The sequence below is a fragment of the Heterocephalus glaber genome, unplaced genomic scaffold (assembly GCF_053883595.1).
Source record: "Heterocephalus glaber isolate CG9 unplaced genomic scaffold, H.glaber_assembly_v1.0 deba00001761, whole genome shotgun sequence".
NCBI lineage: Eukaryota > Metazoa > Chordata > Mammalia > Rodentia > Bathyergidae > Heterocephalus > Heterocephalus glaber.
Genome location: NW_028258458.1, coordinates 1,331,249 through 1,356,937, shown reverse-complemented (window position 1 = coordinate 1,356,937; position 25,689 = coordinate 1,331,249). Strand labels below are relative to the sequence as shown.

The following is a 25,689-nucleotide window of genomic DNA, read 5'->3' as shown; positions in this document are numbered from 1 at the left end:
AGATACACGCAGAGATTCATGCAGAAACTCAGTTTACATTCAGAAAACACAAGCAGGCGGGCTGAGTTTTGCACACCCGTAATCCCAGCACTTAGGAGGATTAGGCGGGAGGATCGCTGTGAGTTTCAGGTCAGCCTGCGCTACATAAGAAGACTATCTAAAAAAAAATACATGTACACACACATGTACTTGGTCACCTTATGACTGTAAATGCTCACACACAGATCCAGGCAAAAGTCCACACATTTATACACACCCAGTTTCATTCATACAAATATACTTAGAAATGGATACATCAAATGATAATGCATAAATTCATACACATGTGTACACTTGTTACACACATGCAGTTATGCCCACATATGCACACTTACACCTACAGGCCTGGAAAGACCTAGCACTTACACAAACACAAACACTTGTGCTTCACAATTATACACAGATGAGAGCCACCCAGCAGATGGTTTGACACAAAACCACAATGGCTCACACAAACAAACGCTAAATATCCACAAATAGGGCTTTAGGCAGTTACTATTTATCCAGTAATACTAAATGATTGGAGGCACGTACACAAATATCTGTATACCTAACATGTTCGCCTACATCGTTATAGGGACACACAATTAGATTCACATCACTCCCAAATACATTTGTGTGAGTACACAAATATGCAGCTCCTAGGCAAACATGCACATAATAACACTCATAAATACATAGAAATTTCCCTCCCTTTCTCTCTCTCTCTCTCTCTCTCCTCTCTCCCTTTTTGAACCAGGGTCTCACTATGCACCCTAAGCTGGGCTGGAACTTGTGGCAATCCTGCCCCAGCCTCACCATCACACCTGGTTTACAAATTGAAATTTCTTGAACACTTACGCTCATCTACTCAAATCCATAAATACAGGTAAACAGATACAAAGTAATCTCTGACACCTCCAGAAAATGGGTTCCGGGACCCCCTACAGATGCCCAAATCCTTGGGTGCCAAAGCCCCTTCCAGGAAATGGAGCAGTATTTGCATAGAACCTAGGTACACCCTCCAGTAGACTTTACATCATTTCCAGGTGGCTTGTAACAACTGAAACAATGTGCTTGCAGTTGTAACTAGTTGTTATACTGTATCATTTAGAGGATCGCCTCAAGAAAAGAGTCTGTGCCATTGTTCAGTTCAGACAGAATTTGTTTCTCCTGAATTGCGAAGGTGCTGATACAAAGGGTTAACTGTATACCCCCAAAATACACTCAGAAAACTGTCACACACACTCACATTCACACGCTCATATACAAATCCACTTAGACACAAGCGCATCCTCACCTACACACAGCCACAGCCCCCACAACAAATACTGCAGATGCCACGAATATCCACGAAGACGTGTCCAAAAAATACCATCACTGTCACACAAGTGCACTTACAGAATAGCCACCTGCCTGCACAGACACACCCACCCCCGCTGTCTCCCTCATGCTTCTGTGTGGACAGAAAGTCATACCCTTCTACAACACATAAGCACATTCAGATTTGCACAAACACACACTCACACCCACCCACAAAACAGAGGTGCACACACTCATCACTTTTACTCTCAGAATACAAACACTGCCGAGCGTGGTGGTGCTCACCTGTCACCCCAGCATTCAGGAGGCTGAAGCAGGAAGATCACCACGAGTTGGAGGCCAGCCTGGCCTACATAGTGAGTTCAAGACCAGCCTGAACTACATAGCAAGACCCTGGCTCAAAAGCAAGAAGATTATATATACCTACATAATACATAACCTTCGTACATTCCGACATGCATTAACACAGGCACATACACACATATATGCCCCACTCATGTCCAAGATCCACACACCTCTGGCCCTGGATGTCCCCCAATGCATTCAGTCACCATCCAAACACATTCAGAGACGCACACCTACAAACGATGACACTCATTCTTTCTTTCCCTTTTTTTTTTGTTTGTTTGTTTTTTTGTTTTGAGTCAGGGTCTCGCTTTGTAGTCCAGGCTGGACTTGAAATCACTATGTAGCTTAGGCTGGCCTCGAATCTCGGCGATCCTCCTGCCTCAGCCTCCTGAGCACTGGTCTGACAGGCGTGCGCCACCACACCTGCTCGAAGACACACATTCTTGTGCCCTCTGCAATGCAATCAGAAACACGCACACTCACACACACGCTGGGGAGGCACACGGCACATGGCACTCAGTGTAGATTCCAGAGCACATGTACATGGACACACAGGGCCCTGGTGGTCTCCAGTGTCGTGGGCGCGCGCGCGCACACACACACACACACACACACACATTCACACGCACGCACGCACGCACGCACGCACGCTCAGTCGCTCCTTCAAAGCAGCCCTCCCTCCCACCGCCGCAGTCCCCCGCCCTGCCCTGGCCGCAGCCCCGCCAGATCCCAGCCTGGCGGGGGGGCGGGGTCCGGGCCGGGGGCGGGGCTCACCTGGGCTCCGCCCTGGGGCGGGGCAGACGCAGCGTCGCGGCCGCAGGCGGCGCACCTGGCTCAGCTGCGCGGCGGCCGGGCCGGGCCGGGCGGGAACGAGCGCGCGCAGCCGGCGGCGAGGAGGAGCGGAGCGCAGCGCAGAGCCGGCGCCGCAGCCCGCGTCGCCATGGTGGAGGCGGCGCCCGCGGGGCCCGGGCCGCTGCGGAGGACCTTCCTGGTGCCCGAGATCAAGTCGCTGGACCAGTACGACTTCTCGCGGGCCAAGGCGGCGGCGAGCCTGGCGTGGGTGCTGCGGGCCGCGTTCGGGGGCGCAGGTACCGCGCGGGCCGGGGGCACGGGCGCGGCGCGGCAGGTGCGGGGGGCGGGGCGCGGGAACAATAGCGCCGGCGCCGGGGTCCCCTGTGTCCCCGGTGTCCGCGGCCCCGCAGCGCCTGGGCTTCCGGGCTTCCTGCTGGGCCGGCGCGGTGTGGACTTTGCCCACCCGGCCGCCCGGGCGCAGTGGGGGTGGGGCCCGCTCTGCCGGACCCGGGCTTCCCGGCCCCCAGGTGAGCGGGGCGGGGTCTGCGCCCGGGTGGGGACCCCTCCCGCCCCTGCCGGCGTGGAACCTTGCCTTGTACGCCCCCCCCCCGCTCCCCTCTGCACCCCCACATCACGCGCCTGCGGGGACCCCCAGTCCGCCGCCTCCCCAGACCCTCCCTGCGCTGCGGGCGGCGATCCGGGAGCTCCGGGAACCCCCACCCCCATTTGGCGTCCATGGCCCCCACCAGCTGCTGGCAGCTAAGAGTTATTGCTTCATTTTACCGAGCCCTGTGGAAGGGAAATGGCTTGTCCAGGATCGCCCAGGTTGGGAGCCCCGGAGCAGCAAGGCCTTTTCCATGGCTGCAGAACCTCCACTCTCACCAGGCCCACAGGTCTGGAGAACTCGGCCCAGCCCCGTGCGGAGCATACAGGAGCCTCCCCAGGAGGACAGAGGCCCGAGAACCCTCGGCCCCACCACCCCGAGGCCAGAGCTGGGAGTCCCAGCTTGGCTTTGGGGAAGACGGGGAGCAGTTAAGGTCTAGGCCTTCCGGAGAGCCATGGGGGACGCCCACTGGTCTTGGCACCGGCTGGGCACTGCCCCTCCTCCCCCCAGACCAACCTGTTCTGGGTGTGGGTCCCCGTGACAGCTGGCCCGAGCTTGCTTCCTCCCCAGCTTGCCTCTTCCACTTTCTCCAGGTCTGTTTTTTCTGCACCCTGCCATGCATGGCCTACCTGCCCACCCCAGGGATCCGACAGACTAGGAAGAAAGGGCCTGGGAGCTGGGGCTTTCCACTGGGGACCACCCCACACCTCACATCCAAGGCTAGAAGGCCACAGGCAGCCCAATATTACGAGTCAGAATCAGAGTTTGCCTCCTACCTCCTCTAGAGTATGGGCGAATTATCCCGATTCTCTGTGCTTGTTTCCCCTCTGTGAAGGGCTTCCCTTTGCTCACTTACCCGTGCCCAGAAATGTCTATGTGGTGTGTGCCCGTGTGGATTGAGACCTGGCACCTCATGGGCAAGGTTTTGGGGAGGCACTCATTCTGGAATTCATCACAGAGTACGTGGCACACGGATTGTGCGACTGGATGGTCGCTGTGGCTGCATGTGTGATTGGTGATGAGACTTCTGTTAATGCTGCTACTACCTTTCAGTGTCCTTTGGCCAGGGCAGAGAGCACAACTCACAGAAAAGAAGGAAGCTGGGCATGGTGATGCATGCCTGTAACCCGAGCACTCAGGAGGCTGAGGCAGGAGGATCCCTTCAAATTCCAGGCCAGCCCGGGCTACATAGTGAGTTCATGGCCAGCCTGAACTACATAGGGAGACCCTGTCTCAAAAAAACCTTCCCCCATACAAAAAAGAAGGGAAAGCACCTTGATGGGGCGGATAAGATCCTGATGCGCCCCCAGTGCTATCTTAACTGACTCAGCTCTGCTGTGTTAGCTGTCCAGTGACTGATCCTTCCCCAGGGCCAGGTTCAGTCTCCCTCACATGCCTGCCAGGGTAGCTGCAGGAAGTGAGGGGTAGAGCTCTGCTAGATTGGTGGGTTCTGGGACTTTACCCATACCTGTTAGGTACCAGGCCAGCGCCTGTGCAGGAGGCAGGGATGGGCGTGAAACCAGACCAGGGCTGCTGTCCGATAGGATCTGTGTTGTGGAGCAAGCAGTGAAACCTTCCAGGAAGGGAGAGGGGAAGGCTGACCAGGGGAGAAAGGGCTTGAGTCTTAAAGGATGCATAAGAGTTTGCCCGGGAGTGGTGTTGGCGTGTGGGGTGTGGATCACTAGGAAGTTTTCAAAAAGAATATGGAGGTCCCCAGAGGTGGCCAAGGGAGGCTGGAGGAGGAGGGCTTCCAGGGCTGTGGGCAAGGGGAGCCACAGAAGGTGCCTGGGGTCTCAGAAGACGACAGGGATGGCGGGGGCTGGGGTCAGGGAAAGGGCAGCTGGGGGGTCCTTGGAGACACAGATGTGTGGTGACACAGGAATGTAAGGCAGGTGGGCTCAGCAGAGCTCCAAGATACGGGGTCTGTGAAGCCTGGGAAATACCCCCTGCAGGATGCAAGTGCACAGGAGGAGGAGACTACATTCTTACCTGCCATGGTGGTGCATGCCTGTAATTCCAGCACTTGGGAGGCTGAAGCAGGAGGATCTTAAGTTTGAAGCTGGCCTGGGCCACATAGCAAGAGCCTGTGTGTATTAGGGTTTCACTGGTTTTTGGTTTGTTCATTTGGTTTGTTGGTATGAAATCTTGGATCCAGTGTACATTTTATGTATACTGCATTTCAAGGGTTTGTAGAATTCAGTGAAGGTCATGGAATAAACATGCTAGCTGTACATGTGGTGTTTTTGTTTTTTGTACTGGGGATTGAACCCAGGATCATCATATTGAGCTACAGCCTCAGCCCTTTTTTCATTTTTAATTTTGAGGCAAGTTCTCGCTAAATTGCTAAATTGCCCAGGCTGGTCTCAAATTTGCAATCCTCCCGTCTCAGCCTCCCAGAGTGCTGGGATTAGGAGTGTATGCCTGTAGTTATTATACTTTTGAAATGTGTCTAACCAGAATTAAGATCTGAAGTACATATGAAATAGACCTTGGATCCAAAACTTGGTACCAAAAGAGTGTAAAATATTAATGTTTTTATATTGATCATATTTTGAAATGATAACACCTTGGATATACATTGGGTTGAATAAGCTATATTACTAAATTAGCGTTCCTTGTTTCTACTTTTTTAGTGTGGCTTTGGTATCAATTTTTTTTTTTTGGTACTGGGGATCGAACTTGGGACCTTGTGCTTGTCAGGCGGGCACCGGAACCACTGAGCTAAATCCCTGGCTAATGTGGCTATTGGAAAACTTAAAACTATACATGTGGCTCACATTATACAAAGGGTGATCAAAAAATGAACATTGAAATTAAACAAAAACATTTATGACACTGAAAGATACATTGCCGTAAAGTCCCTCGTAATATCTCCCCTCACTTTAAACACACATCTCATTCTTCCTTCCACTCTCTGAAGCAGCTCTGAAATCCTCTTTCATGCGTGTCTTCGTGAAGTGTGATCAAAAATACCATGAATGCTGCTGCTGAGTGCCGTTCAGTGGAAGGGCAGGTTCATAAAAACATCACGGTGTGCCCTTATTCACCAGATCTGGCACCATGTAACTTCTGGCTCTTCCCCAAAGTCAAAATGACCATGAAAAGTCAACATTTTGAAACAGTTCAGGACATTGAGGCAGCTGCAACAGCTCAATTACAGACATTCATTAAAGAGGACTTCCAGAACTGCTTTAGAAAGCGGTAAGAACAATGGGATAAGTGTGTTCAAAGCAAGGAGGAGGATTTTGAGGGAAGGTTCATGGCAATGCATCTTTTACTGTAATAAATTTTTACATTCATTGCTTTTTTTTTTTTTTTTCTCGAGACAGTCTCACAGTTCAAACTGGCCTTGAACTCACTGTGTAGCCCAGGCTGGCCTCAAACTCAGGGCGGTCCTCTTGCCTTGGCCTCTGAGCGCTGGGAGCACAGGTGTGTACCGCCATGCCCAGCAACATTTGTTGTATTTTTTGATCACGCTTATTTCTGCTAGACAGCTCTGCTCTGCTCTGAACTGTAAGACAGTGGTTCTTGCTGGTGGCAGTTTTGTCTTCAGGAGATATCTGGCAATGTCTGGGAACATTTTGTTATTTCTGCTCAGGAAGAGGTACTGCTGCTGTTTATAGCGAGTAGACACCCTATAACACGCAAGCCAGGATCCCCCCAGTATATACAATTACCCAAAGACCAATAGCGCCAACTGGAAGAAACTGTGGCAAGGAGTAAGTGCTCCATAAACATTAGCAATCAGTCAGTCCAGCTTTGTTTGTTTGTTTATTTTGAAGGTCCTAAGAAGTCCCCAAGGAAAGAAACTTGTTACATTTTGCTGATGGGGGCAGGAAATGCCCACAGCCGGGTCTCCAGCAGACTAAGCAGATAGTGAAGTGGGTTTGGATTTGGGAGGCATTCGGAAGTTGAAACCCACTCAGTATGAAGGAGGGAGGCACAGGAGGAGGGCTGGGGACTTTATCCCACCATAGTGACAGCTGTGGGACGCTGCACCGGTCCTCGGTGGGTGGTGGTCCTCAGATGGCCGTGGGCGCTGTCACGGGTAGGTGGGGCAGGTCCATTTCCAGGGAGATGCCAGGGAGAAGAAGGTTTCTGGAAGGAGACGCTGGGCAGAAAGCCCAGGGCAGTACGGGCCCCGGATGTCCAGTGGCTGTGAACTGGCTAACACCGCTGGCTTTGAGGAGTCTGGGAAAGAGAGGACGGCAGCCAAGTCAGGGAGGTTGAGGCAGGGCCAGGGACCGGGAGGGGAGGAGGAGAAAGCGAGACTGGAAATCCCTCCTCCTGTGAAGCGTTGAGCTGAGAAGGGCTGGGTAAAGGTGCGACTGCAAGCAGGTGGGGAGGGCAGAGTGGTTTTAGGGTCAGAAGGGAGGCAAGACCAGGAGGATTTCTGTCGAGGATCTCCGGGTGCTGTTAAGGGCTCTCTTGGAGCCTGCTTGAAGAGGCAAATCTGGTGACCCCAGTTACCCGCTTCTCTCCCGGACTTTCTCCTCGTCACCCTTGGGTCCCGCTTGGAGCCCTGCCTCCAGATAGGATTCACTGGCTGCCCCTGTGCGGGACCTCACAGCTCCCTAAGCCCCAGCTTCTTGAGTCCTCTGCCAAGAGGATGTCCCCAAGGATGTAGACCTTGCTTAAGGCCTAGTTTGGAATCTCAGTTCTGGCATTAAGAGCTGTGTGACCTTGGGCAGGTCACCAACCCTCCCTGTGCCTCCTCTGGAAAGCCATTTCTCATCTCTGACACAGTTACCAGCAGTGCCCTGGCCTCTTTCTAGGACTGACCAGGGCGTCCATGAATGCAGCACCCAGCGCGCGCAGGGGGTGCTTGTGAACGGTGCTTGGGGTGCTCTTGCCTTTGCCCGAGGCCTACAAGATTGTGCTTAGCCAGTCTCGGGGCTCCCTGAGATCCTGTGCTCCTTCTAGGCCCTGGTCTGGGACTTTGCTCCGTCCTCTGGCAAACTGCCCACCTAGTCTCCCTCCCGGCCCAGCCCGGCCCCCAGCACCTGCGGCGTCACTCCGCGTGAATCCGCGGCAGCCCTGACCGCCTGTCCCCTGCGTGCAGAGCACGTGCCCCCGGAGCTGTGGGAGCCCTTCTACACTGACCAGTACGCACAGGAGCACGTGAAGCCCCCGGTCACCCGCCTGCTGCTCTCCGCTGAGCTCTACTGCCGGGCCTGGCGCCAGGCACTGCCGCAGCTTGAGGCCCCTCCCAACCCCTCCGCGCTGCTGGCCCTGCTGTCTCGGAGGGGCACGGTGCCCTCGCTACCCGATCGCCCTGTGCGCGAGGCCGACCTGAGACAACAGCCCATTCTCATGGTAAGCCCCGCCCCTGCCCATTAAGCCCTGCCCACTAGCCCTGGCTCCTCCCCTTGAGCCCTAACCACCAGGCCTAGCCCCTCCCACTAAGCCTAGCTCCTCCCGCTAAGCTCCACCCATCAAGCCTAGCTCCTGCTTCCAAGCCTAGTTCCACCTATCAGACCAAACCCCACAAAGCTTAGCTTCTAGCGCCAATCCTAGGTCCTCCCACCAAGCCTACTTTCTCCCCTCAGGCTGTACCCATCCGCTCCTCCCACCAAGCCTAGTCCTTCCCACCAGGCCTGGCCCTTCCCTTTAAGCCACTCCCCTAGCTTCTTCAAGATCCTCCCCATAATTTATGGCTCCTCCCCCAGCTCCACCCCCTGAGCTTTACTCCTCCACTTAAGCACCTCCCACCAAACCTGGGCCCTCTCCCTAAAGGAACTGGGGTCCTTGAGGACTTCCCTACCCTGCCTGCTCTATCTGGGGCCTCAGAACCCAGCCCATCCTACATGGCTTTTCCATTCCTGGCCTGCTTACTGCCCTCAAGGCCCCACCCACCAGCCCCTTGCCCCGCCCCTCTCCACTCCCACTCCAGGCGCCTCCTCTCCATTGGCTGGGGCGGCTGGGAACGCCCCCCCCCCCGCCCCTGGCCTCACGCTCCAGTCCTGGCTCCCTCAGGGAGCCCACTTGGCCGTCATCGATGCCCTCATGGTGGCCTTCGCCTTTGAGTGGACAAAGACGCTGCCGGGTCCCTTGGCTCTGCCCAACTTGGAGCACAAGTTGCTTTTCTGGGTGGAAACGGTATGTGGGGTGGGGCCGAGTGGGCGGGGCGGGGTGGTGCAGTGAGCCGGACACTGACTTCTCCTGGTCCGCAGAACGTCCGGGGGCTGCAGGAGAAGACAGAGCAGGAAGCTGCACAGCGGGTGTCTCCCGCCGCCCCTGCCGACGGGGCGGCCCCTGCGCAGCCTTCGGTGAGGCTGGGGCGGTGGACAGGGTGCTCTGTGCGGATGAGGAGGGCTGGGGGCTGGGCTGCGCCTCCTGCGGATCCCGAGACGGGGCTGGAGGTGACTTCTCTCTCTCCCTCTCTCTCTCTGCGCGTCCCCTGCTCCGGGCCGCGCTGTCCCCCTTTCTGCTCTCTGGCATCAGTGTCCCACACGCTGGTACTGGAAGCTGGTTCCTGTAAGTGGGGCCGCCTGCCTGCCCTGTCCGCCACCTTGCTTGTTGCTGTCTGTCCGTGTGTCCGTTTCCGCCCGCCTGTCTGCACCCTCTCCCATCTCCCCACAGCTGTGAGCAAAGGAGTAGGGATGCCAGCCCTGGGGACGGGACCCCCACCAAGAGAAGGGGAGGGATCTGCGACCCACAGGTGCGCATTTCCCAGTAATGCAGAGGGCAGGGCCTCCCACTCCAGCTAAGAGGGTGGCAGCCTCCAAGCCGGGCCTCAGCCATCTTGGGAGGACCCCCAGCACATGGAGGAGCTCCCCAGTCAAGAGGAAGACCCCCCACCCAGAAGATAGAAGTAGCTTCCTAACTCAGATCTTCAGTTTCCCTGAGGGAGGAAGAAACCCCCGCTGGAGAAGGAGGCCTGTTCTCCAAGTCTGAAGCGCCTACCTCTCTCTTCCTGTAATAAGCGGTGTGACCTTGCACAAATGTCTAAACCTCTCTGTGCTTCGTAGAATTCATTCGTGCGGCGGAGAAGGGGAAAGCTGGGGGAGGTTTGGGGCTCGGCGAGGCCCCCACCTTTGCTCACTCCTTCCCCCCACCCCGGGGTCTGGGTTGGGGGGCTCCTTCCCCGCCTACCTGCTTCCTCTGCCCCCTCCCCTCAAGCTGGGGCCTGCGTGTCTTCTGGGAGGAGGGGTCCCTGCATGGGAGGCTGCTCTGTGGGGTCCCTCAGGGCTGGGAGGAGCTGGGGTCCCTACAGCCGGCCAGAGAGTGCAGGCAGGGAGCTGGATGGCTAGGATGGGTCAGGACTCCTCACCCAGAGTGGGCTTTGGGGCCCAGCAGCTCAGCGCCCCAACTCCTGCTGACAGCTGCTCCTCTCCCCCCAGCACGCAATTGCCTTCTGTTTGAAGGAGTCGGGGAGCAAACCCCCCATGGTAATGTATCCCCCGCCCCGGGGTCCCAGGAGTCCCTGTCCCCATCCCTCTGCTGGCTTGGCCGCTTGCAGACCCTTGCCTCTTGCTGCTGTCCCCCCCTGCTCCAGGCTGGCCCCCCTCCATTCTGGCTCTGGGACCCCCGGCTTCCTGCCCCCCCAAGGCAGAAACCCCAGGCCTCCCCCCCCAGCCTGCATGACCGCGGACCGGGGGGCTGGCCAGTCGCTCACCTGACGCAGCTCCTGTCTGCAGATCCGCTACCGCAAGGACCGGGCTACGGCCCGCCGCGCCCCCTGCTTCCCATCCGTGACCACCGTCCAGGATCTGGCCAGTGGAGCTGCGCTGGCCGCCACCATCCACTGCTATTGTCCTCAGCTCTTACGTCTTGAGGGTGAGCAAAGGGGCCTGCCCTCCTCCTGGGATGCTGAGGTCTTCAGCGCCAGCCTCCAGAGAGAGCAGGAGCATGCAGTGGTTATAAATGCAGCTCTGGAGTCCAGAGACCCGGGTCTGCATCTCTCTTTCTTGTCTCCTAATTAGCTGTGTGACCTTGCACAAGTGTCTAAACCTCTCTGTGCTTCATAGAATTCACTCCTGCAGCAGGACTTCGTGCCAGACCCCACTTTACGTGCCGGGGATCCTGTGAGAACAAATAAAGACACGTTTCTGACCTCACAGTCTGTGTAACATACTCACTAGGAGGGACAAACAATAAATTCTACCACAAGTTCCTTATGGATTAGGTGCCCCAGAAGGTGATGGGTAGTTAGGAAAAGTTTTTTTGTTTTTTTGGGTTTTTTTTTTTTGTGAGTCTACCAGGGATCGAACTTGGGACCTTGCGCTTGTGAGGCAGGTGGCAGCACCACTGAGCTAAATCCCCGGCCCTCAGGAGAAGGTTTTGAGTTGAGGTTTTTTTTGTTTGTTTGTTTTTTCCTTCTTAAGACAGGGTCTTGCTGTGTAGCCAATACTGGCCTTGAACTCAGTATATAGCCCAGGCTGGCTTTGACCTCCTGGCGATCCTCCTGCCTCAGCCTCCCGAGTGCTGGATGACAGGCGTGCGCTGCTGTTTGCAGCCTCAGTTGAGATCTTGGAGGGCTGAGGCACTGTCTGGCCCGCACTAGGTCTTCCATTAGGGGCTCTGACCCCCTTGCGTGAAGTGGTGACCCAGGCCTCCTGTCTCCACAGAGGTTTGCCTCAAGGACCCCATGTCCGTGGCCGACAGCCTGTACAACCTCCAGCTGGTGCAGGATTTCTGCGCCTCTCGCCTTCCCCGTGGCTGCCCGCTGTCCCTCGAGGACTTGCTTTATGTCCCTCCGCCGCTCAAGGTCAGGACCTTGGGGGCCCAGGGGCTGACCTGAGCATGCAGGGCTGTGTCACCCCGGGCTGAGCCCCCTCCCGCCTCCAGGTCAACCTGGTGGTGCTGCTGGCTGAGATGTTCATGTGCTTCGAGGTGCTGAAACCCGACTTCGTGCAGGCCAAGGACTTACCGGATGGGCACGGTGAGCCTGGGGCCCCAGGGTGGGGCCGTGGTGGGGGGAGCCCATGCCCTGCCTGACCCTGTGCTCTGTGCCACAGCCGCCTCCCCCCGGGGCACCGAGGCCTCCCCGTCCCAGAACAACAGCGGCAGCAGGTACGGGGTGTGACGCTGGGACAGGTGGGGCACCGGGAGAGGCTGGGGTGGGCGTCCCACCATTAGAGTGCTTCTCTTGCCAGTTCCCCTGTCTTCAACTTCCGGCACCCGCTCCTGTCCCCTGGCGGCTCCCAGTCCCCGCTTCGGGGATCGACAGGTGAGGAGGAGGGAGACTTCTGTCGCTGGGGACCCCGTCCGCAGATGTCCCAGCTGTCTTCCCATGATCCCTGGGTGACGTCCTGGAAAGCCCTGGTCTGCTGGACCCTTTACCCCTGGGGGCGCAGGGACCTTGCGGAGGAGCCCGGCCGCACCCAGGGTCCCCGTGACCCCACGTGACCCCTCTGGCCCTCCCCAGGCTCCCTGAAGTCCTCCCCGTCCATGTCTCACATGGAGGCCCTGGGCAAGGCCTGGAATCGGCAGCTCAGGTGAGCACCTCAGGCCCGTGGCAGGGCGGGCCGGGCGGGGCGGGGCAGGGCGGAGGCCGTAGCAGGGGCTGACCCGTCCCTCCCCCCTCCGGCCGCCCAGCCGGCCCCTCTCCCAGGCTGTGTCGTTCAGCACCCCCTTTGGCCTGGACAGCGACGTGGATGTCGTCATGGGAGACCCCGTTCTGCTGCGCTCCGTCAGCTCAGACAGTCTGGGCCCCCCGCGGCCTGTGCCGGCGGCTCGGACCCCCGTCCAGCCGACCCCGGAGCCTGGCGATCTGCCCACCATCGAGGAAGCCCTGCAGATCATCCACAGTGCCGAGCCCCGGCTGCTCCCGGATGGCGCCGCGGATGGCAGCTTCTACCTCCACTCCCCCGAGGGCCCCTCGAAACCGCCGCTGTCCTCCTCCTACCCACCTATGGGGGCCTCGAAACTACTGTCTGATGGGCTTCCCAAAGCGCCTGTTTATGTGTCCCACCCCGAGGTCCCCTCAAAATCATCCCCTTGCCCAGCAGGGGAGGAATTGAAGCCACCAGCCCCAGCTGAGGGGTCCCCGAAGGCAGTGGCTTTGTCCCCTGCAGCCACCAACTCAGAAGTAAAGATGACCAGTTTCGCCGAGCGCAAGAAACAGCTCGTGAAGGCCGAGGTGGAGGTTGGAGTAGCATCCCCCACGGCTACTCCAGTAGCACCCGAGGCCCTGAGCTCAGAGATGAGCGAACTAGGAGCTCGGCTGGAGGAGAAACGCCGGGCCATAGAGGCCCAGAAGCGTCGCATCGAAGCCATCTTTGCCAAACACCGCCAGCGTCTGGGCAAGAACGCTTTCCTGCAGGTGCAGCCGCGGGAGGCAGCGGGGGAGGCGGAGGCGGAGCCGGGGCCGGGCTCAGCCCCTGCAGGGGAGCGGCCGGCAGGCGAGGGCCAGGGCGAGCCCTCCTCGCGGCCCAAGTCAGTGACCTTCTCTGCCGAGCTGGGCCCGGTGCCCCCCGAGGGGCTCGGGGACTACAACCGAGCAGTCAGCAAGCTGAGTGCCGCACTGAGCTCGCTGCAGCGGGACATGCAGAGGCTCACGGACCAGCAGCAGCGCCTTCTGGCCCCGCCGGAAGCCTCCGGACCTGCCCCACCACCCGCTGCCTGGGTCATCCCCGGTCCCATGGCCGGGCCCAAAGCCGTGTCCCCCAGCCCTGCCCGGCGAGCCCCAGCCCCCCGGCGCAGCCCCGGCCCCGGCCCCGGCCCCGGCCCCAACCCGACATCTCGAAGCCCGAAACACGCACGGCCGGCAGAGCTGCGCCTGGCCCCCCTGACCAGGGTGCTCACGCCCCCCAACGATGTAGACAGTCTCCCCCACCTGCGCAAGTTCTCGCCGAGCCAGGTTCCTGTGCAGACGCGCTCCTCCATCCTCCTGTCGGAGGGGACGCCGCCCGAGGAGCCCACACCCCGGCCCGGCCTCATTGAGATCCCCTTGGCCAGCCTGGGCGAGCCTGCTGCAGAGGATGAGAGAGACGGGAGCCCTCCCGGGGCTGAGGATTCCTTAGAGGAGGAGGCCTTGTCCGAGGGAGAGCCCCGGACTGGGCTCGGATTCTTCTTTAAGGTGAGTCACCTGAGCAGGTGGGTGGGTGGCCAGGAAGTGGGGACACCTGGGGGTGGGCCGAGGAGCAGAGGTGAGTGGATGGGCGGTGGATGCCTGGGGCTTTTCGTGTGGAAAGGAGGACAGGTGGACAAAGGGCAGAGGTGGAGGATGGAGGGAAGGAGGGGAATGGATAGCTCGCGTGGGCACCCGGGGGTAGATGGATCCAGTGGTTGGACATGATGGGAGTGGTAAGGAGAAGATAAGTGGGTGGGCAGAGGGGCTGGGAAGGCGGGCGGGTGGATGGGCAGACTGGGTGGGCAGATCACAGATTACGTGGGTGGTGGAGAAGCGGTAGCCAGTGTGCGTGGGAGCAGGTGTGGGCGGCCCGATGTACAAATGCATGGGGTGGATGGAAGGACAGAGGGAAGGCAGAGAGATGGGTGAGCGCGTGGTGCATGGGTGGGTGGCTGGACAAACAGGCCCAGGGTCTTCTGTGGCGTCTCAGCATGGTCTGCCAGTTCTCCCTCCTGCCTGTGCCCCTGTGTGGTCATTCTCCATTATCCGGGGGCCTGACTTGGACCTGGACAATCACCTGACCGGACGGTACTGCACCCCGAACCCTGAGCATTTCCCCTGAGCAGTCAGGAATTGTGCCATTCCTCCTGGATCTTAAAACTCTTCCCCGTGGTATTGGGCTGTCCTCACCTCAGGCTCTCCCATTCTCCCTCTGCTGAGTTGTTCTGACCTCAGGGCCTTTGCACTTGCTATGTCTGCTTCCTGGAAGACTCACCCCTCGCCTCTGCCTAGTGTAGTTGTTCTCATGATTCTTCAGGCAGCAGGTGGTGGGTCAGGTCCAGTGCCCTTACAGGGTAGGATAAGGTAGGTCCCTCCCTAAAGTGTGGCCCCCACGCACGTTCTTCCCACGTTTACAGTCTGCGCCGTTTCATGGTCTCTGCTACTGGGTAAGTGCTTGGGGGGGCAGCTCCCAGGACCCCCAGCACTGTGGGGCATGCGTGGAGCGTGCACCACCTGAATACTTGGAAATCATCTGCAAAGGCCAAGTGGGTGGCCAGCCGGCCGGGAAGAGCAGTCACCTGGACTGGGTCTTCCCTAGGACGAAGACAAGCCCGAGGATGAGATGGCCCAGAAGCGGGCCAGTCTGCTGGAGCGGCAGCAGCGGCGGGCAGAGGAGGCCCGGAAGCGTCGGCAGTGGCAGGAGGCCGAGAAGGAGCAGCGGAGAGAGGAGCCTGTGAGGTGCGGCGGGGTCCAGCCCGGGGAAGCCTGGTCTTGTCCTCTGCCCCGCGGCCTTGTGCTCACCGAGACTGCTCCCTTCTGGGTCTGCAGGCTGGTGCACGAGGAGCCCACCGCAGCACCCCCAGCCCCCGCGTCAGCTCCCCTGGCGGTGGCCCCAGCCCCTGCCACTCGGGTCCCTGCTGAGGAGGAGGGGGGCCCCGGCGAGGGGAGTTCACGCGGCTCGAGTACGAGCGCCGGGCCCAGCTGAAGCTCATGGACGACCTGGATAAGGTGCTGCGGCCCCGGGCCCCGGGGGCCGGGGGCCCAGGTCGGGGCGGGCGGAGGGGCCCCCGGCCTCGCTCTGGCTGCTGCGACGACTCGGCTCTGGCCCGAAGCCCTGCGCGTGGCCTGCTGGGTGAGGACCCGGGCGCGGGGCCGGGGGAGGGCTGGGGGGCAGCACCCTTCCCACGGGCGCGCAGGGCTGACCTGTCCCCGGGTGCTGGAGAGGCTCGGCGGGCCTGACCCGAGCCGTCCCTTCCCAGGCTCACGGCTCAGCAAGGTCTACTCCCAGTCCACCCTGTCTCTGTCCACCGTGGCCAACGAGCTGCCCAACAACCTCGGCGTGAAGAGGCCCACGTCTCGGTGAGCTCCGCCGGGTGGGCGGGCGGGGCTCAGGCTGCTGGCCTGTCGGGGCGTGGGGCACCTGCTCGAGCCCGGGTGGGTGGGCAGGGACACGCACGTCTTCTGCAGAGCGCCCGGCCCGCCCCACCCCTGCACCCGACCGAGCCTCCGGCCACCGACTCCTCTCCTCCCTCCCCTCCCCTCCCCTGCTGCAGGGCCCCCTCCCCGTCGGGCCTCATGTCCCCGAGCCGCCTGCCGGGCAGCCGAGAGCAAGACTGGGAGAACGGCAGCAACGCCTCCTCGCCGGCCTCGGTGCCCGAGTACACAGGTGAGCGGCGCCCCGGGCGCTGGCAGCGGGCGCAGGCTCCCAGCCTGGGCTGGTCCCTGCTGACGCCCTGGCCCCTAGGTCCGAGACTGTACAAGGAGCCCAGTGCGAAGTCCAACAAGTTCATCATCCACAACGCCCTGTCACACTGCTGCCTGGCGGGCAAGGTGAATGAGCCGCAGAAGAACCGCGTCCTGGAGGTGGGCTGCCGGCCTGGCCCTGGGGGACGGCGGGGGGCGGCGGGGGGGTGGTCTCGGCCCGGCCCGCTCATGGCTCCCACCACCCCTAGGAGATCGAAAAGAGCAAGGCCAACCACTTCCTGATCCTCTTCCGGGACTCCAGCTGCCAGTTCCGGGCACTTTACACATTGTCAGGGGAGACGGAGGAGCTGTCCAGGCTGGCGGGCTACGGCCCGCGGACTGTCACCCCCACCATGGTCGAAGGCATCTACAAGTACAACTCGGACCGCAAGCGCTTCACCCAGATCCCGGCCAAAACCATGTCCATGAGCGTCGATGCCTTCACCATCCAGGGACACCTCTGGCAGAGCAGGAAGCCCACCACTCCCAAGAAGGGGGGCGGCACCCCCAAATAGGCCTCCCAGGGGTCGGTCAGTCCTGGGTCCTGGCTGTCTCCAGCCTTGCACGGGTGGGGCTGAGTCCCCGCCCCTAACCTTGTGTCTGGTCCTGCTGTGGGGGCCGAGCTGGGAGCTTCAGGGACTCAGGGCTCAGCTTGGTCCCCTTGTCTGCCCTCCCCACCTTCTGGAATAAAATAATTTAAACAGCAGTGGAGCTGGGCCACCTCCAGGGCTGGCTGGAATTTGGTCCGTCTCCTCTGCCACCTCGATGGTCTTGGTGTGGCTGCTGCCAAACTCGGCCAACCTCTCCTTCCTGGATGATCTCGGGGTGCAGGGGCCCTGGCCACTCTCCTCCCGGGTCCTCACAGCTCCCCACTTGCTCCCGTCCCTTCTGTGTGGCTGTTTCTGGCTTCCCTAGCATCTGGTCTGGGGCCAGCTTCTAATTCGATCTTGTGCTCCCAGCTGGCCCGGCTGTTTCTGGGTTCGGTTACCGCCTCCAGGCCAGGACTGCTTCCCTCATCTGAGCCCCAGGCCTGAGGCTCTGGTTGCTGCCACAAAGTACTGAGGTGCAGAGCCAGCTCCGCACTTGGGCCAGCTTCCCCCACAGCTTGAGGCCTAAAGCCCTCTCTGATCCCATGACCTTCAGCACCCCTAGGGCAAGCCGACAGCCTCCTCGTGTCCCCGGCTGCCTCCTGCCCACACGGCAGCCCTTGTGACCTGCTTAAAGCACAAATTTGATTACATCCCCTGATGCCTAAAGCCCCTAATAGCTTAGAGTTTGCTGGCGGCTTCCCAGGGCTGAGGGCTGAGGGCCACGCCCTGCACGATCTCTAGCTCCTGGGTCCCTGCCAGGGCAGGAACACCTTGCTGATGTGTCCACAAGCAGGCGGGCTGCCTGACTCCATGGCTCTGAGGGGCCCTGCCAGGCACGGGCGGTGAGCCCTGGGGGCCAGGTGCTTCCAGGCAGGCCTGACTCCAGGCCGCAGGCAGAGGAGGCCGCCCAGAACTGGCTCTGCAGGGTGAGGGCAGGGCGTCCGCCTGGCCCTGGCCCTGGCCCGGCCACCCCACCTCCTGCCCCAGCCAATCGGGGCCCAGGGCCAGGTCCTCCCGAGCTGGCAGCCCCGGGGGCACCTGGGTGCCCGGGCGCAGAAGGAGGCTCCAACACGACCACGTACAAACAAGGGCTGTATTGTGGGGAAGGGCAGGGAGGCGGCGGGAGGGCTCAGTCCTCCTTCAGGCTCCCGAACACGGCAGCCGGCACGCTCTGCTGCTCCAGCCGGACCTCTGCGGGGAAGGGGAGAGGTCACTCCCTGCCGCACATCTGCCCCCACCGCACCTGCCTCCGGCCCCCTCTGACCGTTGGGCTCCAGGTCCATCTCGTCCTCGTCCTCGTCCTCCCCCAGCTGGATCTCGTCGGGGTTGGCCTGCTGGGCCAGCTCCGCCAGCTCCTCCCGGGACGCGTCACTCCTGGGGGTGGGGGCCTCAGGCATCAGTGGCCAGGGGGGTGGGGACCCCGCCAGCCACCCTCCCTCCCCAAGGACCACTGCTGTCTCTCCCGTGCCCCCCTCTCCCCCCGCCTCACCTCACAAACAGGATCTTGCTCTGGGCCCGAGGGGGCTGGTCCCGCTCGGCCTCGGCAGCCAGCTGCTCTGCCCGCTGCTCCAGCAGCTTCATGTCATCCATGCCGCTCTGCCCTGGGGCCAGGTCGGACACTGAGGGCACAGGGAGGTCACACGCTGGGGACAGCCCCTGTCCCGGCACAGCAGACCCTCACTGCCCCCGAGGACCCAACCATGAGGCGCACAGCTGCGGTGGGGGGGTCACGCTGTGCCCGGTGCTGAGGACCGCACTGTCCTGGGGCCTGGCCATGACGGGGCAGTGGCTGGCAGCTGCTCACCGGTGCCCGTGGCGCTGCCCGACACCTTGAGCATCTGGGAGGCCATGAAGTTGACCTGCGTGTTGTAGGTAGCCTGCACGCTTCGGCGGATGCGCAGCATCTCCCGGATGGTGTCCTCGTTGCCATGCCGCACCTCGAAGTCCTTCCACGTCTGCCAGAATGCCCCTGTCGTCTGTAGGGGGTGGGCAGAAAGGAGTGGGCAGGAGAGCGTGAGCAGCTGGGCCAGGGTCCACGCCCAGCCCTCCCCTCCCCTCCTTCCCCGGGGCCCAGCCCCACCCGAGGGTCGCAGATCTGAGAGCAGAAGCTGTAGATAGCCCGGGCACGGTCGATCTCTCCGAGCTTGCACTCCATGTCCGCAAAGCGCAGGCACATCTCACGCGCGTGCTCATCTGACAGCACCTGGGCAGAGGGCGGGGAGGGCAGGTGACTCGGGCCATTCACCTGGGTGGCAGGTCAGCACCTCCCAGGCCCACGGGCAGGCACCTCGATGGCCTTCTGGTAGATGCCCCGGGTGTGGGTGACGCCGTAGATCTCGGCGGCCCGCTTGATGTAGATGTTGAACATGTCATACTGCTGGGCGGGCTCCACGGCCCTGGTGGCCCGGTCGTACACGGCCATGGCGTGCCGGGCCAGGCCCCACTCCTCCTCCAGCTGCGCGTACAGCAGGTACAGGGCTGCTCGGGCGGGAGCGGAGGGCTGGGTCAGGGTCGACCACGCTGCCTGCCCCGCTGTCCCTGTGCCCGGGGAGCCTGGACCCTCCGTCCTCACTTTTGGCGTATTTGGGAGGGCAGCCGTCCAGCGCCTGCTCAAATAGGTCCCGCGCTCGCTCCAGCTTCCGGCCTCCATAGCGGGCGATGAACTTGGTCAGGTAGGTGCTCCAGATGTCTGACACGTTGGGCCATTTGAACAGCGAGATGCCGCGCTCGTAGGCCTGTGGGGGGCAGCATGTGTGAGCGCAGGTGGGTGCCCGGATACTCTGGGGCAACCAGATACCTGTCCGATGCCAAGCAGGCCTCTCCCCAGCACAGCGGACGGCCCTCTCCCTGCCCACCCTCCTGGCCCCGTGGCAGGGTCATGGATCCCGCCTTGTGTCCCTCCATAGACTGCATGAAGCAGAACTCAAAGACGGGGCGGGGTGGGGCCTCAGCACAGTGGAAGCCAGGCCCACAGTGCCAGCACCCTCTGCCAGTGCGGCCTAAAGTGTGGCACCTGAGGACCAGAGTCCTTGGAGACGGGGCTGCCCGTCAGGCCCCTCGTAAGAGGAGATGGTGACAGACACACGGGTATCGGCTGGTAAAGAAGGCTCTCAAGCCACAGAGGGGCCTTGGAAGGAGTCCCAGCCTCCTGTGCTCGCTGCTGTTTGAGCCACCGGCTCCGGGACACGGCACACAAGCAGGTGCTGCTGCAGCGCCCCACCGCCCCTCACCTTGAAGCTCTCCTCGAAGTACTTGTGCTCCTCCAGGAACATGGCGTAGTTGATGATGATCTGGGGCGTGGCGATGCGCAGGTCCAGGATGCGGTCGTACACGGCCTTGGTGGACTGTGGGGACAGGGCAGGTCGGGGCACGTCCAGGGCTGGTGCCGCCCCTGCGCCTCCCCACGCGGCCGCTCACCTGGAAGGTGCCCAAGCTCTCCTCCAGGTCGGCAAGCATGGACCACACCTTCAGCGACTTGTACACGCGGTTCTGCACGGGCTCTGAGCCGTCGAAGTACTCGGCCCGGCGGGCGGGCAGTGCCGTGGCCTTCTGCGGGGGGCGGGGACAGGGGCGCTCAGGGCTGGTCCTCCGGGCTGTGGCACCCCGAGGCCCGGTGCCCCAGGCCCAGCCTTACCCGCAGCAGCCGCAAGGCCTCATCGTAGTTCTCGTGCCGCAGCTCCAGCTCCCCACACTGGCACCACACGCTGGCCAGGTCGTCCACCTGCTTGAAGTTCACCTTGGTGGCCTTCTCCAGGATGACGCGGGCCTGCGGCGGGGCAGAGGCCAGGCTGTGACCCTGCTGCCCGGCCGCCCCGAGCTGTGCGCCCTCACCAATGACCGGGTCTCACGCCCGCCACACACACCAGCACGGCACTCACATCGTCCAGCTGCCCGTTGTCCTCGTAAAACTTGGCAAACGCCACCCACAGGGTGTGGGGTTTGCCGGTGGCCTTGAAGGGGTCCACGGTCTGCACGGCCTCCGTGTACGTGTTGATGATCTGGGGAGGAAGCCGCAGTCAGGCAGGGCGGCTGGGGCCCTGCGGACTGGGGATCCAGGGCGCCGGCACGCACCTCCCGGGGGCGGCCCTGGTGCAGGGCCACGCGCTTGTGCCACTCGTGCACGTGGTGCGGGTTCTGGCGCAGCAGGACGCTGTTGAGCAGCAGCGGCCGCCGGCTGATGAGGTGCTCGAATCGGGCCAGCCGCAGCTCCAGGTCCACGTCGTCTGGGGGCCAGGGGTGTGCTTGTGAGGGCCAGACAGGAGTGGCCGCCTCTGTCCTGTCGCCTCCTGGGCTCCCAGCCAGTGCTGGGGCCTCAGACTCGGGCTGACCACGCCCGACCTGGCCCCGGCCCCGCCCCTGCATCCTCCCTCCCGCACGGGCTCCCGGCTCCCGGCTCCCAGCTCCCGGCTTCAGTCCCGGCTCCTTCGGGTCGCCAACCCCACCTTCCTCTGCACCTCGCTCCCCGCCTCGGGCGCCCCTGCCCTCCCCAGCCCTCTCACCCTCCTCCTCGCGCCCCAGCTCCGAGGTGGTCTCCATCTTGGCCGCGATCATGCTCTCCTCGAACTGCGCGTAGCTGTCAAACACCTGCGTGAAGTCGCGGACTGTCATCACGGTGCGGACAGCCTCCTCGTACACATCCCGGGCCTGTGGGGACGGTGGGGATGAGAGGGAAGCACGATGGCCGGGGAGGGGTGTGTGAGCCCAGACACAGGGATGCAGGGCGTGAGGCGCTGCCCTGGGCCCCTCCTGCACCAGAGTCCCTGCGGGGTCTCCCCGGGGCACCCCCAGCCCCGGCAGCTCCGAGCAGTGGCCCCAGCAAGGAGCTGTGGGGTGGACCCGCTGCTGCCAGGCTGATCTGGGGAGCCTCGGCCACCTCGGTCACCCACGAGTGACAGCCTTTGTGCAGTGATCTCCAAGTCCAACCGAGACACCCGCATAAAGCACTTGGCGCCCTGTAAAAGGCAGGAGGCGACCAGCGACACCTCGGCACCCACAGGTGCACCCCGCAGGACCCCTGAGCTCAGCTCCATGCTTGCTCTGAAGCCCCCCAGGCCCGCTGGGCCCCTCTGCAGCTTGGGCCCTCCCAGCGATCAGCGAGCACAGGCCTCCCCAGCCCTGTCTCATGCTCTGCTGTCACTGTGCCAGCTCTGCACATGCAAGGATGCGCGGCCACCTCCACTCTCTAGTGGGGACCCCCAGCCTTGCGGGGCCGAGGGCACACAGGCAGGAGGGGCAGAGCCACATCCAGAACCCAGGTCTGGCTTCGCCCTCGCTGTCAGGATGGCACACGGGTCACACGCAGCACACCTGCACGTGTGTTCCACCCACCCACGCGTGGCCTTGTCCCCTGGGTGTCAGGGGAGGCCATCCTGTCCCCGAGGCCCTGGCGCCCACACACCTTCTCAAAGTGGCCGCTGCGGATGTAGTAGTCAGCCAGCGAGCACCAGAGCTTGCCCAGCTGGTCGGTGAAGCGAGTGAGGCCGCCTCGGATGATGGCATCCACGTTGAGGGACTGCACCTTGTCCGGGTTCTGGGAGATGAGGTCGCATAGCTCGTGCCACAGCTGCAGGGGTGGGATCGGGGAGGGAGGGCATATCAGCTTGGGCCAAGGGAAGAGTCCTGCCGCCCAGCCCCCCGGCCCGCAGGCTCACCTGGTAGTTGGACTTGCCGGCCTTAGACACAAAGCGCTCGTCGTTTACCACAGTGGCCAGGCGCTGCGCCGCCTCATCCAGCCGGTCGCTGGACTTGAGGTACTCAATGTACTCCTCGGCACTCTCGGGACTCAGCTGGGGACCCAGCCACACCACTAGAGGTTAGCAGGGCTGCAGGACCGCTCTGCCCTCCTACCTCAGTGACTGGGCCTCCTGCCACCCAGCTCTGTCCTGGCCCAGAGCCAGCCTCAGCCTATGCTGGTCCAGGCTGGTCCCACCTTGGCTGAACCAGCTTAACCCCAGTCCTGATCTGCCCAGCACAGGCTCCGATGAGCCAGCCTATGCAGGCCAAGACTCACTTCTGTCCCAGGGCCCCAGCTGAAGAGCACCTGTTGAGGCTCTCACCACGCACAGCAGATGCTGCAAGTCGGCAGAGAGGGTGCCCAGCCAGCTGCAGCTGTGCTCCCAACCCTACCTGTGTACCTTCCCATCACTCTGTCCACCTCCCGTTCCCGGCCTCCAACTGTGGTGTCCATCTGGCTCATGGAGTCAGCTCCTGCACATCTGTCTGCCCTGTTACACTGAGTTCCTACACCGTCCCAGCACCCCTCTCTCCATGCCTAACATGAAGCAGGTATCAGACAACTACTTGGTAAGCAGAGGAATGGATCACAGGCGCCCTCTCGCTGCATCCCATCTGACGGGTGACATCCTGCTTGGGGCTAGCGTCCCTGTGCACCAGGGTACAAGGGATGGACGCACCTTGAGGAAGCGCCGGTAGCCCCGCACCGCTGTCTCCGGCAGTGGGTGGGAACGCAGGAAGCGCAGGTACAGGGGCCAGATGCGAGAGTGCTGTGTGATGGGCAATGCCCGGAGTGCCCGGTCGAAGGTGCGGCGAGTATGTGTGACCCGTCCTTGGTCCATCAGGAACTGGCAATAATCTAGCCACAGACGGGGCATCTGGAAGTGTGGGGAGAGACAGCCAGGTCTGAGCTACAGGCCCCACGGCCTGGCCACTGACACCAGATGTCTTAGGGCTGAGACACACCAAGGCATAAATACAGCAGTGCTCAGAACCCCAGTTCCCGGACTGAGTCCACCCCGACGTCTGGGCACCCAGCAGCAAGAGGACTCCAGTCCTCCATACCTCCTGTGCTGAGCCCAGCCCCTGCTTTGCCCACCTCCGTGGACTCTTCAGCCCCACTCATCCCCTAGTCCTGCTGCTCACCTTGTGCATGAACACAAAGGCTCTCTCATGGCAGTTGTTGACATCTTCGTAGGCGGGGTCCGTCACGCAGCGATGCTTCACCTGTGCCCGGCGTGCCTTTAGGTAGCGGTACCAGAGTTTGTAGCTGAGATACAGAAGGGGACAGGGGACAGACGTTGATGGGTTACAGATCCCCAGACCTTTCTCCCTGCCTCAGAAGGCCACTGTGGAGAGAAAGGGACTGAGGATGTATAAGTGTGAAGAAGATGGGGAAGGACTAGGATACGAGGAAAGGAGTGTGGCCCATCGGGTGACAGAAGACACAGAAGTCACTCAATGCCCACTTGCCAGTTCTATTATGACTGGTCAAGGTGGGGTGGGGCTCGTGAGCAGGTAGCCAGATTGACACCCACCTACAGGGCAGCAGCTTGAGTGCCCGCTCGTACAGCTGATTGAGCCTAGGCTTTGGAGCCCCCTGTTTGAACTCGATGTAGCGGAGCCAGCATTTAACTGAGAACTGGTTCCGCATGATTTCCTCCTCATAAGGAAGGTCCTCTTCCTCCTGCCAGGATGAAGGAATGGGGCGAAGAGAAACATACCCTCAGAGCCTAAGCCCACCCCATTCCTGGAGTCCAGGCCCAAATTCCAAACTTATTAGTCCCATCCCAGACCGCACTGTTCATTGTCGAAGCCAGATCAACAGACAACAGAAATCAGGATGCTGGTTTGGACCTCTGCCCCCCAAATTCACCTTCCCAGAATCTGATCCAGATGGACTTCTCTGGGATTAGCTTAAGCCAGACAATGAGACCATTACTCAGACACCAGGCTGTGGCCCTCCAAACCCCACCACCCACTCTCAGATCAAAACTCCTTAGACACCAGGACCCTACCTCCTCACAGCACACCTCTTCCCACACTGCTGGTATTTGGTCCCTCAGACTCCCACCGTCACTGCCTGACCCATCCTCACCCCAAGCCCAGGTGACACTTAGGTCCAGAAACCAAAGTGCTGGCCTCTCAGGATCTCACTATAGTGCTAGAATCTAGCTCAGCTCTGCCCCAGAACTTGGACACTAAGTCTTTATCTTACAAGGAGAGGTATGGATCAGACATACAGCCCTCAACCCTGCACACCAAGAATCCGAGGAAAATAACAGGTCTCTAATGAAAACATCTTTTCTTAGCTCTTTCGAGGATACTGACCATTGCCTGACAAACTCCAAACATCACTAGGTCTTTTCCTCACACTCCAGGGAATTTCACCTCCTAAAACTGAGGTGGCCCCGGACACCAAGCCTTTACCCCCCAAAACTGTAATGCTCTGAATCAGACCTAGGCCGCTGGTGCAGAACACCAAACCTTTATTCTAGAAATCAGAGTCCTGACCTAGTCACCGTGCCTTTATTTCCAACACCAGTTCTTTATCTGTCAAGATCCAGTTATGTGATTTCCCTTCACACTCATTCCCCAACTTCCGTCCAGGGTCGAGATACCAAGCCCTTAACCTTCACTCAAGCTACCAGGGAACCGCTTGGAAGACCAGATCTTTATTTCTGGGCAGCCCGGTGTGAACATCACATCACCTTCCAGCCTCAGAGCCTTCCGAGCGCCCCAATTCTTGGGGAGGCAGTTTGGGGATGTCCTCAGGCGGCCAGGGTCTGATCCCCCACAGCACCCTAGTCTCTCGGTAACCCCCACGCAGGCCACCCCTGGCCCCACCGCGGACTCACAAAGACAAGGTCCGGCCGCTCGGGCCGAGAAACGCGCGCCATCACCACCATTTTCCTGGTCCTCCGGGTACAGGTACGAGTCGCGTACTTATGACGTTTCCACAGAAGGCCCGCCCCCGTGACGTAACAGTTTTCTATTGGCTGAGTTTTCTTGACAGCGCG

General features: G+C 60.9%; 2 protein-coding genes across 3 annotated transcripts; one reads left to right on the top strand and one right to left on the bottom strand.

Annotated features, from left to right (window-relative positions):
* Positions 1–2,525: 2,525 nt before the first annotated feature.
* Camsap3 (calmodulin regulated spectrin associated protein family member 3) lies at positions 2,526–17,072 on the top strand. The gene is given in 20 exon segments (XM_004865339.4): positions 2,526–2,777; positions 8,148–8,401; positions 9,062–9,184; positions 9,259–9,354; positions 9,530–9,562; positions 10,429–10,476; positions 10,726–10,864; positions 11,656–11,795; positions 11,876–11,969; positions 12,046–12,100; positions 12,184–12,257; positions 12,456–12,525; positions 12,626–14,108; positions 15,202–15,341; positions 15,432–15,529; positions 15,532–15,735; positions 15,863–15,962; positions 16,157–16,269; positions 16,348–16,466; positions 16,556–17,072. Coding segments are annotated over 20 exon segments (3,837 nt in total). The 5' UTR covers positions 2,526–2,629; the 3' UTR covers positions 16,862–17,072.
* A 943-nt stretch (positions 17,073–18,015) lies between these two features.
* Xab2 (XPA binding protein 2) lies at positions 18,016–25,669 on the bottom strand. 2 transcript variants are annotated; one of them, XM_087202025.1, is made up of 19 exons: positions 25,528–25,669; positions 24,208–24,356; positions 23,816–23,939; positions 23,350–23,547; positions 22,588–22,722; positions 22,335–22,499; positions 21,436–21,520; positions 21,008–21,159; positions 20,815–20,934; positions 20,571–20,702; positions 20,354–20,485; positions 20,167–20,280; positions 19,509–19,671; positions 19,224–19,414; positions 19,017–19,139; positions 18,741–18,912; positions 18,426–18,555; positions 18,201–18,310; positions 18,016–18,127 (listed from the first exon to the last, which is right to left on the bottom strand). In XM_087202025.1, exons 1-19 carry the CDS (start codon positions 25,576–25,578, stop codon positions 18,066–18,068), a joined length of 2,508 nt encoding a protein of 835 aa, XP_087058151.1. In that variant the 5' UTR covers positions 25,579–25,669; the 3' UTR covers positions 18,016–18,065. The 2 variants fall into 2 exon arrangements, with proteins under 2 accessions (XP_087058151.1, XP_004865403.1); XM_004865346.4 differs by having other exon boundaries at positions 21,436–21,580; positions 25,528–25,668.
* Positions 25,670–25,689: the final 20 nt, after the last annotated feature.

What these genes read in the sequence shown, in the direction of transcription:
- Xab2 (XM_004865346.4), bottom strand. Translation starts at nt 25,578, where the DNA reads ATGGTGGTGATGGCGCGCGTTTCTCGGCCCGAGCGGCCGGACCTTGTC. An exon ending in CCCTCCCAAATACGCCAAAA is followed by an intron (nt 19,415 to 19,508) that starts GTGAGGACGGAG and finishes CCGCCCGAGCAG; the next exon opens with CCCTGTACCTGCTGTACGCG. An exon ending in TCTACCAGAAGGCCATCGAG is followed by an intron (nt 19,140 to 19,223) that starts GTGCCTGCCCGT and finishes CCCTCTGCCCAG; the next exon opens with GTGCTGTCAGATGAGCACGC.